This window comes from Microcaecilia unicolor, chromosome 5 (genome assembly GCF_901765095.1).
Source record: "Microcaecilia unicolor chromosome 5, aMicUni1.1, whole genome shotgun sequence".
Lineage (NCBI taxonomy): Eukaryota > Metazoa > Chordata > Amphibia > Gymnophiona > Siphonopidae > Microcaecilia > Microcaecilia unicolor.
In genome coordinates this window covers 340685641-340699177 of record NC_044035.1, presented here as the reverse complement: position 1 = coordinate 340699177, position 13537 = coordinate 340685641, and the positions used below count along the sequence as shown (strand labels likewise).

At 47.5% G+C, this 13537-nt stretch overlaps 1 protein-coding gene across 1 annotated transcript in view; it reads left to right on the top strand.

Annotated features, from left to right (window-relative positions):
* Positions 1-13537, top strand: part of PKD1L2 (polycystin 1 like 2) — a 163484-nt gene that overhangs the window by 53726 nt on the left and 96221 nt on the right. The window contains 4 exon segments of the mRNA XM_030205061.1: positions 1458-1646; positions 5039-5184; positions 10505-10699; positions 11726-11851. Coding sequence (XP_030060921.1) covers positions 1458-1646; positions 5039-5184; positions 10505-10699; positions 11726-11851 — 656 coding nt within the window.

The window sequence follows — 13537 nt, the reverse complement described above, 5'->3', positions numbered from 1 at the left end:
GGGACCATCCTGTCTTCCCATTTCCCCTGCTTCCTGCTGTTCCACAGATCTCAGCCAATCTCCAGCTTTGCTCCTATCACTTCAGTAAGGGGCATCGTTATCAACATGAGCTGTCATTTAGGTGTGTTATTTTACCACTAACTTGTGCTGTTTTACCATTTTATACAATGAAACCTAGTTACTAATAACTGGGGTTAACCGTATAATAACATGTCTTAACGATAGGCCATGTTGATAACTACACCCCTAATTCTCTGTGCTTGTCCCATGCAGTCCCCAGTTCAGATGCTGTTTCTGCCTCCAGTCCCTCCAGTGGCGTAGCTACGTGGGGCCACGGGGGCCTGGGCCCCCGTAGATTTGTCCCTGGACCCCCCTGCCGACGACCCTCTCAACCCCCCCTCTTGCCGCCAACCCTCCCCCGCCGCCACCGTCGTCACCATCAGCTACCTTTGCTGGCGAGGGGCCCCAACCCTTACCAGCCAAGGTCCTCTTCTTCCGGCGCAAGGCTTCGTTCTGTTTCTGTGAGTCTGACGTCCTGCACGTTGTTACGTGCAGGACGTCAGACTCACAGAAACTGAACGAAGCCTTGCAGATCAGCCAGGTCTACATTCTAATGCAAAAAGTATGGAATTGAAAGAGCACTTATCTTTCAAACCGCTAGCTGCCGGCACTAGGAGGTTCTTCGACTAGAGTTAGTTCCTTCTCTCCCTCACCCCAAGCCGACGATGGCCAGCGTTTCTTGCTGCTTCAGGGTCTTGGTGGCGGGGCTGCTTTGGAAATGGTCTCAGGTTCTTTCCTGCCGTGCCTGTGCTTGTGAGTGATATTGAATATAACGTATCACTCTTGGAAGGTTTTTTTTTTGGCTGATGATGAACAGAGGATCTATTAAGACCCGTTAAAGCTCTATTAGATGGTTGTAATCTAGGAGCTCTGTGAGGCCTTTTTCCTTCCTGTATCATTTACAGAACGGCACTACATTTAAGGATTTATATCATTTTCATTAGGCGGAAATTTCTGTAATTAAGTATTATCCAACGATTGTGTATTTCCACACCCTAAATATAATTTATAGGTGTAGTTAACATATAGATAGGTAAGAGAGTAAGAGGAGTTAGAAAATAAGGTGACTAATTTAAAGAAAGGTGTGCATAAGGTCAGAGAGATGGTTAAATATTATATCAGCTAGGGTAGGAGTGGATAGAATAATGTTTATAGAATAATGCTGGACACTATTTTCCCCAGTGCCTATTTTTTCAGTGCCATTTACCGAATCCAGCCCCAGATCTTTGAAAACACTCAAATTAATCATTTTGCAGCATCGTCAACAATGCATTGAGTAGTTGGCTTCATGCACAAGGTTGCATGATTGGCCCCTTCTGCAACTTAGCATTTATCAAGAAATTGTTGCATTAAATAAACTGCTAGTGGTTTTTTTTTCTCTTTGTATCCCTCTTCAGCCCTGAGCATGAATTATTATGGTGAAGAAATGTATGTTGTCAGCACGCTGCCTCCGCTGGTGGCTCCGGTCTGTACAGTGACACCCGAGGAAGGAACAGTGCTCACAGGCTTCAGGATTTCCTGCACCGCTCCCTGCATCTCGACCAACTCCTGTCCTCCTCTCACTTATTGCTTCTATCCCAGACCAAGTAAGCACTCCTCACTGTCAGCTCCTGCCTTGGGTTTTCTCTGTCTCTGGTAGAAGAGTTCTGACTGCCAGAGACAGACCTGAGAACAGGCTCAGAAGATTCTCCATCAAGCCCGTATCTTGAAGACTTGGGTGATACTCAACTAGGACTGTCGAATCTAACGCCAACACTGGTTGTCCTGGGATCTGTTACCGGTTCTCTGCTGGCGAGAAATAAGGACCTGGCTGCAGAGCCGTAGCGAGGGGAGCTGACACCCGGGGCGGGTCGCCGCTGCGCACCCCCCCCCCCCCCGGGTGCAGCATGGCGCACCCTCCTCCTGCTGGAGCGCACTCCCCCGGGAGCGCATACCTCCCCCCCCCACCGGAGTGCATACCTGCGGCGAGGGACGGGCGGGAGGGCCGATCCGCCCCGACTGCACGTTGCTGGGGGGTGTCGGCTCCGCGCTGGTTCACTGCTCTCTCTGTCCCGGAACAGGAAGTAACCTGTTCCGGGGCAGAGAGGGCAGTGCACCAGTGCGGAGCCGACACCCCCCAGCGGCGTGCACCTGGGGCGGACCGCCCCCCCCCCCGCCCCCCCTTCCTACACCACTGCCTGGCTGAGTATGAATGTTATGGGAAGTGACATTTAAAAATGCATACAGGCTAGATTAATGTCTCACTGTTCACGTGCTGATCCTGTGTAACTCTGATGCCCTCTACAGGGGTAACTAAATAAAGCAGCCTGTTTTTCACATGGAAATTAGCTATTTTGAAATTGCACATGGGGTACACGCAGAAAAAGGAGGTGCACAGGAAAATAGCACCTATTTTTCCATTGTATATACAGGGCCAGTCCAACCATTAGGCTTAACCAGACAGTCACCTAGTGGAACAGCTTCTGGTTCGGGGTGGGGTGGGGGGGGGGGGGGGGGGGGGGTTGGTACAGAAAAAGGCAGCTGCAGTCAAAGCAAAACAATAGATCCTGAGATCTAGACAAACTCAAAGAACCACTGATATGTACTTTTACCTGCAGGAAGGGTGGACGGTTTTCTAATAGTTCATTTACCTGAGTGAATGACCTTTGAAAATTGCTCTCCTTATTTGGCTGAGTGTGATATATAATGATGATGGATTTTTTGGGGAGGGGCAGATTAGGGGCCACTAATTTAATTGGTGGAGGGCTGTAAAGCTAAAGGGTCACCAAGGATGCACAATACCCTTGCAGTGATTCTGTTTCCTCTGGATTCTGTAAATGATGCATACATTTCTGTGTGCAAAACTGCGTACGATCCTGAGATGCGTGTGCAACTAAATGTTCTAACGATCATTTATTGGTGTTAATTGTCAACTTTTTGGATTTTGCCGCACATCTTGCTAAGCACGATTCAGTCTTATAGTGCACAACTCAAAAGGGGGTGTGGCCATGGGAGGGGCGTGGATGGGTCAGGGGTGTTCACTAAAGATATGCACAGAGCTACTGAATACCGGGGATCTGCGCCTAACTTACGCACCAGGATTTACACCAGGATTGGGGTGGTGTAAATCCTCACACCCAAAGTTTGGCGTGGAAATCGGCTCTAAGCGCTGTTCTATAAACGGCATGCAACGCAGAGCGCCGTTTATAGGATATCGCTCTATGCAGATGTTTTCAGTGCCATTTACTGAATCTAGTCCTCTGTCAGGTGAATTTTCGAAAGAGAAGAGCGCCCATCTTCTGACACAAATCGGGAGATGGGCGTCCTTCTCTCAGGGTCACCCAAATCGGCATAATCGAAAGCCGATTTTGGGCGCCCTCAACTGCATTCCATCGCGGGGACGACCAAGGTTCCCAGGGGGGCGTCGGCAGCATACCGAAGGCGGGACGGGGGTGTGCTTAAGAGATGGGCGTCTTCAGTTGATAATGGAAAAAAGAAGGGCATCCCTGACGAGCATTTGGCCGACTTTACTTGGTCCATTTTTTTTCCACGACCAAGCCTCGAAAAGGTGCCCGAACTGACCTGATGACCACCAGAGGGAATCAGGGATGACCTCCCCTTACTACCCCAGTGGTCACCAACCCCTTCCCACCCCCCAAAACATTTAAAAAACATTTTTTGCCAGCCTCTGTGCCAGGCTCAGTTGTCATACCCAGCTCCATCACAGCAATATGCAGGTCCCTGGAGCAGTTTTTAGTGGGTGCAGTGCACTTCAGGCAGGCGGACCCAGGCCCACCCCCCATCTCTTACACTTGTGGTGGTAAATGTTGAGCCCTCCAAACCCCCCCAAAACCCACTGTACCCACATGTAGGTGCCCCCCTTCACCCATAAGGGCTATGGTAGTGGTGCAGAGTTGTGGGGAGTGGGTTTGGGGGGGCTCAGCACACAAGGGAAGGGAGCTATGGACTTGGAAGCAATTTAGGAAGTCCACTGCAGTGCCCCCTAGGGTGCCCAGTTGGTGTCCTGGCATGTAAGGGGGACCAGTGCAGTACAAATGCTGGCTCCTCCCACCACCAAATGCCTTGGATTTGGTTATTTTTGAGATGGGCATCCTTGGTTTCCATTATCGCCGAAAACCGAGGTCGCCATCTCTAAGGTCGGCGATCTCAACATTTAGGTCGACCATCTCTAAGGTCGACCTAAATGTTGAGATTTTGGCGTCCCCGACCGTATTATCAAAACGAAAGATGGACGCCCATCTTGTTTCGATAATACGGGTTTCCCCACCCCTTCGCGGCGCTGTCCTTAGAGATGGGCACCCTTAGAGATGGTCGTCCCCGTTCGATTATGCCCCTCCACGTGTAAACATTCCCGGGGGCAGTGTTTGGGTAGAGAAGAGATGGAGTTACAATATACACGCATGCTTTATAAATAAAAGCGCGGACAGAGGACATACACATATATGTACCAGCTTGGAACAGGTGTAAGTGTATGTGTGAGGATTTGGGTGCTACTGTGGATAATTCTGGGAATTTGTTTTATAAATGCACATAGACACATGTTTCCTTTATAAAATAGGTGCATTTTGGACATTTTTTTAGGTACCCTGTTATAAAAATACCCAGGGTCCCAAATGTATAGTGTTGTTACTCAGTGGCGTACCAAGGGTGGGGCGGAGGTGGTGGTCCACCCTGGGTGCACGCTGCAAGGGGGCGCAGGGAGCAGCTGCACAGCTCTCGGCTCCCCTGGTTCCTTGCTCCCTCTGATATTACTTCCTGTTCTGAGGCAGGGACCTGGCAAAGCCAACAGCCACACGACTGCTCCCAGCACCCCCAGGAGGTAAGAGCAATGCGGCGGGGGGAGGGGGGGGAAGTTGATGTGCCGGGGGGGGGGGATTCGCAGTGGCGATCCACCCTGGGTGGCAGCCAACCTAGGAACGCCACTGCTGTTACTTAATAACGGGAAACCATGCTGAGTTCTGCCTCTTTCCCATGTCAGATTCCCTCTTACACTGCAGCTCCAATTCTGAAGTTTCATCGGTCTACCTTCCGCTTGGAGAAGAGAAAAATCATTTTGTTTTAAACGTCACTGTTACTGTTAGCAACAGCTTTGGTGACTCTGTGAAGACCACTACAACAGTCAAGGTACGAGTTGCGAAGAGAGAAGGAATCTGTCTCCCAACAGGCTACTGGAAACCTCGATAAGAGTGTGACGCTGCTCCCTAATACGGAGCAGTCAGTCTTCTAAGACTTCATCCAGACTTACGAGTCTTGAATTTTGTGCTTGCAAAAGCAGAGTTACAAGTCCTAGAAGGTTTAAAAAGCAATCCTTATAGGCACCTGGTTTGTAGAATAATAGCGCTTATGTAAGGGGGGGGGGGGGAGGTTGATGACAGACATCGGCAGTTATGCACGTGAGTGCTAGGATCTATTGTATAAACCAGTGATTCCCAGGGGAGGGGGAAGGAAAGGGGGGATTAGAGGGGGGAGGAAGGGGAGGAGTGGGAAAGGATTAGGGACAGGGAATAGGGGTAAAGAAGAAAGGGGGTAGTAGATGTATCACGTTTAATGCAAAATGTTGTATGAATAATGCATGTTTGTTGCTGGCTTAATGACTAATAAAAATGATTGAAATATAAGCCAGTGATTCCCAAACTGGGTTCCCGGGAACCCTAGGATTCCTCGAACGCTCCGCAGGGGCTCCTCAAGAACTTAGATTATATCAGCGGGGCTGGTGGTTGGGAGGCGGGGCTAGTGCTGGGCAGACTTGTACGGTCTGTGCCAGAGCTGTTGGTTGGGAGGCAGGGCTGGTGGTTGGGAGGCGAGGATAGGGCTGGGCAGACTTATACGGTCTGTGCCAGAGCTGGTGGTTGGGAGGACGGGCTGGTGGTTGGGAGGCGGGGATAGTGCTGGGTAGACTTATACGGTCTGTGCCAGAGCCGGTGGTTGGGAGGAGGGGCTGGTGGTTGGGAGGCGGGGATAGTGCTGGGCAGACTTATATGGTCTGTGCCAGAGCCGGTGGTGGGAGGCGGGGATAGTGCTGGGCAGACTTGTACGGTCTGTGCCAGAGCCGGTGGTTGGGAGGCAGGGCTGGTGGTTGGGAGGCGGGGATAGTGCTGGGCAGACTTATATGGTCTGTGCCAGAGCCGGTGGTGGGAGGCGGGGATAGTGCTGGGCAGACTTGTACGGTCTGTGCCAGAGCCGGTGGTTGGGAGGCAGGGCTGGTGGTTGGGAGGCGGGGATAGTGCTGGGCAAACTTATACGGTCTGTGCCACAGCCGGTGGTTGGGAGGAGGGGCAGGTGGTTGGGAGGCGGGGATAGTGCTGGGTAGACTTATACGGTCTGTGCCAGAGCCGGTGGTTGGGAGGAGGGGCTGGTGGTTGGGAGGCGGGGATAGTGCTGGGCAGGCTTATATGGTCTGTGCCAGAGCCGGTGGTGGGAGGCGGGGATAGTGCTGGGCAGACTTGTACGGTCTGTGCCAGAGCCGGTGGTTGGGAGGCAGGGCTGGTGGTTGGGAGGCGGGGATAGTGCTGGGCAGACTTATACGGTCTGTGCCACAGCCGGTGGTTGGGAGGAGGGGCAGGTGGTTGGGAGGCGGGGATAGTGCTGGGTAGACTTATACGGTCTGTGCCAGAGCCGGTGGTTGGGAGGAGGGGCTGGTGGTTGGGAGGTGGGGATAGTGCTGGGCAGACTTATACGGTCTGTGCCCTGAAGAGCACAGGTGCAAATCAAAGTAGGGTATACACAAAAAGCAGCAAATATGAGTTATCTTGTTGGGCAGACTGGATGGACCATGCAGGTCTTTTTCTGCCGTCATCTACTATGTTACTATGTAGCATATATGTGTTTATGTCAATTGAGGGATCCTTAGTGTATGAAATAATTTAGGGGTTCTGCCATAGTAAAAAAAATTGGGAATCACTGCTATAAACAGTGTGCCTGATATTCAGACCACAGGATGGAGCCCAGCTACCTCCCGCAGTCGGTGGTCAGCCCAGATATTCAGTGCCGGGCTGTTTCCAGTGACTGGCACTGAATATCCGGGTGGTTTTTTGGCTGGTTTAAATTTAACCGGCCAAGCCGGTTAAGTTTAAACCAGCCAAAGATATTCCTGCTATTTCAGCAGCATAATGTGGATGCCAAACTTTTATTTATTTATTTTTATTTATTTATTTGTTACATTTGTATCCCACATTTTCCCACCTATTTGCAGGCTCAACGTGGCTTACATAGTGCCATAATGGCATTCGCCAAGTCCGGTAGAGAAACAAATACAAGGTGATATTGAATACAAGGTGATATTGTGGTCGAATAAACGTACCTATGTTTCGGGTATAGTGGGGATCGAAGAGAGGAAAGGTTATATATTATCCATTGTGAGCTTTGGTTTTGCTGTGTTGCAGAGTGTAGGTATTTATGTTGGGTCGGTGGGATATGCCTTTTTGAACAGCAGGGCAATGCCTAGGGTCTCCGGCGCCCCCCTGCAGTTGGCCCCGCCGGCGCGCCCCCCCCCCCCCGAAAACGATCGCTACACTACCCGCCCTCTTCTCCCCAGATCTTTTTCCTTTTTGTTTAAATTTACCTCTCCGGCGCGCGGCAGCGTAGCGTTAGTGAGAAGGAGGCGGTGCTCCCCCGCCCCGACGTGTCTTCTTCCCTTCGCTCAGTGTCCCGCCTTCTTCTGACGTCATTTCTGACGTCAGAAGAAGGCGGAACCGAGCGAAGGGAAGAGACTGACACGTCGGGGCGGGGGAGCACCGCCTCCTCACTAACGCTACGCTGCCACGCGCCGGAGAGGTAAATTTAAACAAACAAAGAAAAGGACAAGGATCTGGGGAGAAGAGGGCGAGGTAAGCATGGTGCGGCGGGGCGCCCCCCAGAGGATGGCGCTCTCCTGCCATGCTTACCTCGCTTACCGTGTCGGCACGGCCCTGTTGAACAGGTTGGTTTTTAGTGATTTCCTGAAGTTAAGGTGGACGTAGATTGTTGTCACAGCTTTTGGCAGTGAGTTCCATAGTTTTGTGCTTATATAGGAGAAGTTGGATGCATAGGTTGCTTTGTCTTGAAGTCCTTTGCAGTTTGGGTAGTGAAGGTTTAGGTATGTTCGAGATGATCTGGTTATGCTTCTGATTGGTAGGTCTATGAGGTCTGTCATGTATCCTGGGACTTGGCCGTGGATAATTTTGTGGACTAGGGTGCAGATTTTGAAGGTAATACGTTCTTTGATTGGAAACCAGCGCAGTTTTTCTCGGAGGGGGTTTGGCACTTTCGAATCGCGATTTACCAAATGTCAGCCTGGCTGCTGTGTTTTGAGCGGTCTGGAGTTTCTTAGTGAGTTGTTCTTTGCATCCCGCGTAGATTCCGTTGCAGTGGTCTGCATGGCTTAGTACCATTGATTGTATTAGGTTACGAAATATTTCCCTCGGGAAGAAAGGTTTTACGCGTTTAAGTGTCCACATTGCGTGGAACATTTTCTTTGTTGTAGAGTTCACTTGGCTCTCGAGTGTGAGGTTGCGGTCGATTATAACACCAAGTATTTTCAGGCTGTCTGAGATAGGTAGGGTGTGTTCTGGGGTGATTAAGGTTGTGGGTTTGTACGTATTGTGTTGAGATGAGAGGATGAGGCAGTGTGTTTTTTCAGTGTTCAATTTCAGTTTAAAAGAGTTTGCCCATGAGTCCATGGTGTTCAAGCTCAGTTTGATTTCGTTGTTGATTTCTGTTAGATCATGTCCGAAGGGAATGTATATTGTGACGTCATCTGCGTAGATGAACGGGTTGAGGCCTTGCTTTGATAAGGACTTGGCCAGTGGGATCATCATTATGTTGAAAAGTGTAGGTGATAGTGGTGATCCTTGAGGTACTCCACAATCTGCTTTCCAGGGTGGTGATATATTTAAGTTTGATTTCACTTAGTATGTTCTGGTGGTTAGAAACCCTTGATCCAGCTAAGTATATTTCCACCGATCCCGAAGTAGTCTAAGAGTCTTTGTAGTATATTGTGGTTTACCATGTCAAATGCGCTCGGCATATCAAATTGGAGGAGACGTATGTTTTTACCTTTAGCTATTTCCTGCTTGAATTTGGCCATGAGAGTAACTAGCACTGTTTCAGTACTGTGGAGAGGGCGGAATCCCAATTGTGATTCATGTAATATTGAGAACTTGTCCATGTAGTCGGTAATCTGTTTGGTCACCATGCTCTCCATGAGTTTAACTGCTAGTGGGATAGATGCAACTGGGCGGTAGTTGGAAAGTTTGGATGTTTTTTTCTTGATATCTTTTGGGATTGGGGTAAGTAGGATGTTGCCATATTCCTCAGGGAAAAGACCTTGTTGGAACATGTAGTTTAGGTGGGATGTGAGGTCTGTTATGAAGCGGTCAGGGGCGAATTTTAGTAAGTAGCTGGGGCAGGTATCCTGTTTGCAGTGGGTGTTGGAGAAACCTTTGGTCGCCTGGGTGACTCTTTCGATGGTGAGGGGCGTGAAGTTTGACCAAGTTCGGTCGGCTGGGTATTCTCCAGGGTTTGGATCCAGACTGTTGATGAAATTTTCGGTATCAGTATTGTTCTGAGGTAGCGTTTTGCGTAGATTTATAATTTTTTTCATTGAAGTATTTAGCGAGTTTGTCGGCTGATGGGATGTCTGTATTGGTTGCAGTGACCGATGTAGTGTCTAGTAGTTTGTTCACAAGTTGGTATATATATTGACCAGTTGCACCTTGTTGACCCGTGGAGATTATGTAATCCCACTTCGAGAGAATTCACCTTTTTTTTTCCTCTCCCCATAAAAGTTTCTCTAGATTGGATTACTTCTTAATTTCTAATTCTCTAGTTCAACAAATTAAAAATTCCTCAATTTCATCTATAGTAGTTTTGGATCATGCTCCAATCTCACTATCTTTGAGTTGGTCACCCTTATCTGCTAGACAATCTCCATTATGGAGGCTACCCTCCAATTTACTTAGTGATGAGGATATTCTCTTAAAACTCAAATCTTTTATTAAACAATTTTTTTCAAATCGATACACCAACTTCAATAAATCCTAATACAGTGTGGGAAGCTTTCAAAGCTGCTATAAGAGGCGAATTTATCTCTCTAGCCGCTTATAAAGCAAAACAAGAGAGAGCCCAAATATCTGAATTAGAATCATAAATTAAAACTACAGAAGCTAACTACATACAGTTTAATAGTACACTATTACTCAATTCCCTTTATAATCTAAAATACTAATTAAATACTGTCTTCTGATCTTTTGATTTATTTATTTTTATATTGTCTGAATGGCATTTATGACTGAGCTTTTTCTAATTGGTTGCGTTGTATGCTTTATTTATTATATATGTTTGTGTCTTGAGTTATTAATTAGTTATTATGCATGTTTACTGTAAACCACCTAAAAACCTGGAGGCAGTCTAAAAGTCTTTTTTATAAGTAAATAATAAATCCGTATTTCTTTTTGCGGGGTTTCAGGTGAAAACTGAAGACTTCAGCAGTGGTAACCAGACTCTGCTTTCTATTGTATCTGAGAAAGCAAGCACTGTTCTGAAAGGCGAGGACAGCGGTAACTCACTGATACAGCTCTATAAGTCTGTGTCTTCCGTCCTTAATCAGAGGGGTCAGGAAGAAAGCCTGAACTCTTCCCTGAGAACAGACACCAAGAAGGAGGTTAGTCAGAGCCTCTTGTGACATCCTTTCTCCTACCTTTGCTTTTTTTGTTACATTTGTACCCCGCGCTTTCCCACTCATGGCAGGCAATGGAGGGTTAAGGGACTTGCCCAGAGTCACAAGAAGCTGTCTGTGCCGGGAATCGAACGCAGTTCCTCAGGACCAAAGTCCATCACCCTAACCACTAGGCCACTCCTCCCATATCACAGTGTGTAATTGCCAGTGTAAAATACTAAAGAAATGTGAACACGCTATTTCCCAACTCTGGAATTTGTTGCCAGAAAATGTGGTAAAGGTGGTTAGCTTAGCAGAGTTTTAAAAAAGGTTTGGACGGCTTCCTAAAGGAAAAGTCCATAGACCATTATTAAATTGGACTTGGGGAAAATCTACTATTTCTGGGATAAGCAGCATAAAATGTTTTGTACTTTTTTGGGGATCTTGCCAGGTATTTGTGACCTGGATTGGCCACTGTTGGAAACAGGATGCTGGGCTTGATGGACCTTTGTTCTGTCCCAGTATGGCAATACTTATGTACATATAGAAGCCCTGTGCAAAAGGGGTTTCATATCTTTTTTGAGGAGCCACACAAATAGCAGTCCTAACTTGAAAGGATAAGTTAAATGTTTAAGTTTAGGGTTGCATATTCAGCAATCCTATCTATACAAACACAGGCACTAAATATTGGGCATGAAGATAAACAGATAAATCTTATTTTTATGTGGCTGCATTTCTCAATGTTGCCTCTATTATTTTTATCTAGTTTAAGAAAGACTGTTCCAGAGTTTAAAAAGGCATGCGATAAGCATGTGGGATCGCTTAGGAACAGGAAGAATTAGGGGTTACAGAGGATGGGCAGATTGAATGGGTCATATGGCCTTTATCTGCCGTCCTGTTTCTATGAGTCAGACAGTGCTACTCACATGTTGACTGGTGCCCTCCCAGACATCCTGATAAAACCCACACAGTGTAATCAGCTCTGACTGCAACTTCATCTTCTTTTCTTTTGTCATCTGCTTTCATTCCAAGCTGAGAGAAACCATGCTGGTCACCTTGTCTGCGGTGAACGTCACTTCCATGGAGACAGCTCTGGAGATGTCCGAGGTGCTGAGAGAGATTACTCACAAGAGCGAGGAGCTGTCAGCCACCGCACAGGTACAGAGAGATGTAGCCCCAGGTTTGGCAGACGTACCCTGCAGTACTTTATAGGAAGGAGGGGAGGCCATTAGGATACTTGTCAGAATTGTCCTAGCAGCAAGATCTCGTATCTCTCTCCATGGCCAAGGAACCAAACCAAGAGAGAGTAATCCACCTAAGTGGATGAACACAAACTCCCACGTGAAAATAACAGCACAGAAAAAAGAGTGGGAAATGGACCAATGACTCCAGGGAAACGGGAACTGAAATGCCAAGGAACCACTTTATTAAATGACTCAATCTCTTACTTAATTGTTCTGCTTGTATGTTAAAGTCATCGAAATTTGAGCAAAACCAACACTCAGCAAAACATAAGCTTTTCGTAAGAGAACCCTGGTGACACATTTCAGTTGAAGTGTCTTGACCCAGGAAGTGTCAAGTGCATTCTCAGGACCTGTGAACTACAAAAACAAAATAGACATTCTGATACTCGTGGAGGGGCATTTTCGATATGACGTCTAAGTCCTACTTTGGATATTTTGAAAAAAAAAAACGTCCAAAATCTAAATAGGAAAGAAGGTCATTTTCAAAAAAGAAAAACATCTATCTTTTTTTTTTTTTTTTAAATACTCTTTTGAACATGGTTTTGTGATTTGGACGTTTTGTTTTTTGGTCCATTTTCGAAAGAAAAAAAAAGTTTAAGTGGAAAAGGCACAAAATCAAGCCATTGGTATGTAGGAGGAGCCAGCATTTTTAGTAGACGGGTCCCCCTGACATCCCAGGAAAGCAATAGGGTACCCTAGGGGGCACTGCAGTGGAATTCATAGAATACTCCCAGGTACACATCTCACCATTGCTCCCTTACCTTGTCTGCTGAGCCCCCCAAAACCCACTACCCCCAACTGTACACCACTACCCTAGCCCTTACGGGTGAAGGGGGCACCTACCGTTCAGTGAATCCAGACTGCCCCAATTTGACTGCCCCTATCGGACCGACCGTTCACTTGTCTATTAGATTGTAAGCTCTTTGAGCAGGGACTGTCTCTCTTTGTTAAATTGTACAGCGCTGCGTAACCCTAGTAGCGCTCTAGAAATGTTAAGTAGTAGTAGTAGTATTACATATAGCAGTGATTTAACCAGAGCTGAGATTGTGATGTCATAATGCCTCATTCCACCAATGCCTGAGAGCCAGCCTCATCAGTGATGTCACAATGGCTTGATTGTCCTATATTTGTCTCACTCTTATCTATTAGATTGTCAGCTCTTTGAGCAGGGACTGTCTCTCTTTGTTAAATTGTACAGCGCTGCGTAACCCTAGTAGCGCTCTAGAAATGTTAAGTAGTAGTAGTAGTAGTAGTATGTTGCTATTCCACTAGCAACATTCCATGTAGAAGGCTGCGCAGGCTTCTGTGCGGCCACATTGGTGATCTGCAAGGGCCGACTTCTACATGGAATGTTGCTACTATTGGAGATTGCTTGGAATCAACTTCCTGAGCCCTTGCGCCAAGCCCCCTCCCTACCTATCTTCAAATCCTTGCTCAAAGCCCACCTCTTCAATGTTGCATTCGGAACCTAACCTTTCGAACATATAGGTTGCCCCAATCTGTCTGACCTATATGATTAACTGTACATTTGTCTTTTTAGATTGTAAGCTCTTCGAGCAGGGACAGTCCTTCCATGTTAAACTGTACAGCGCTGCGTAAC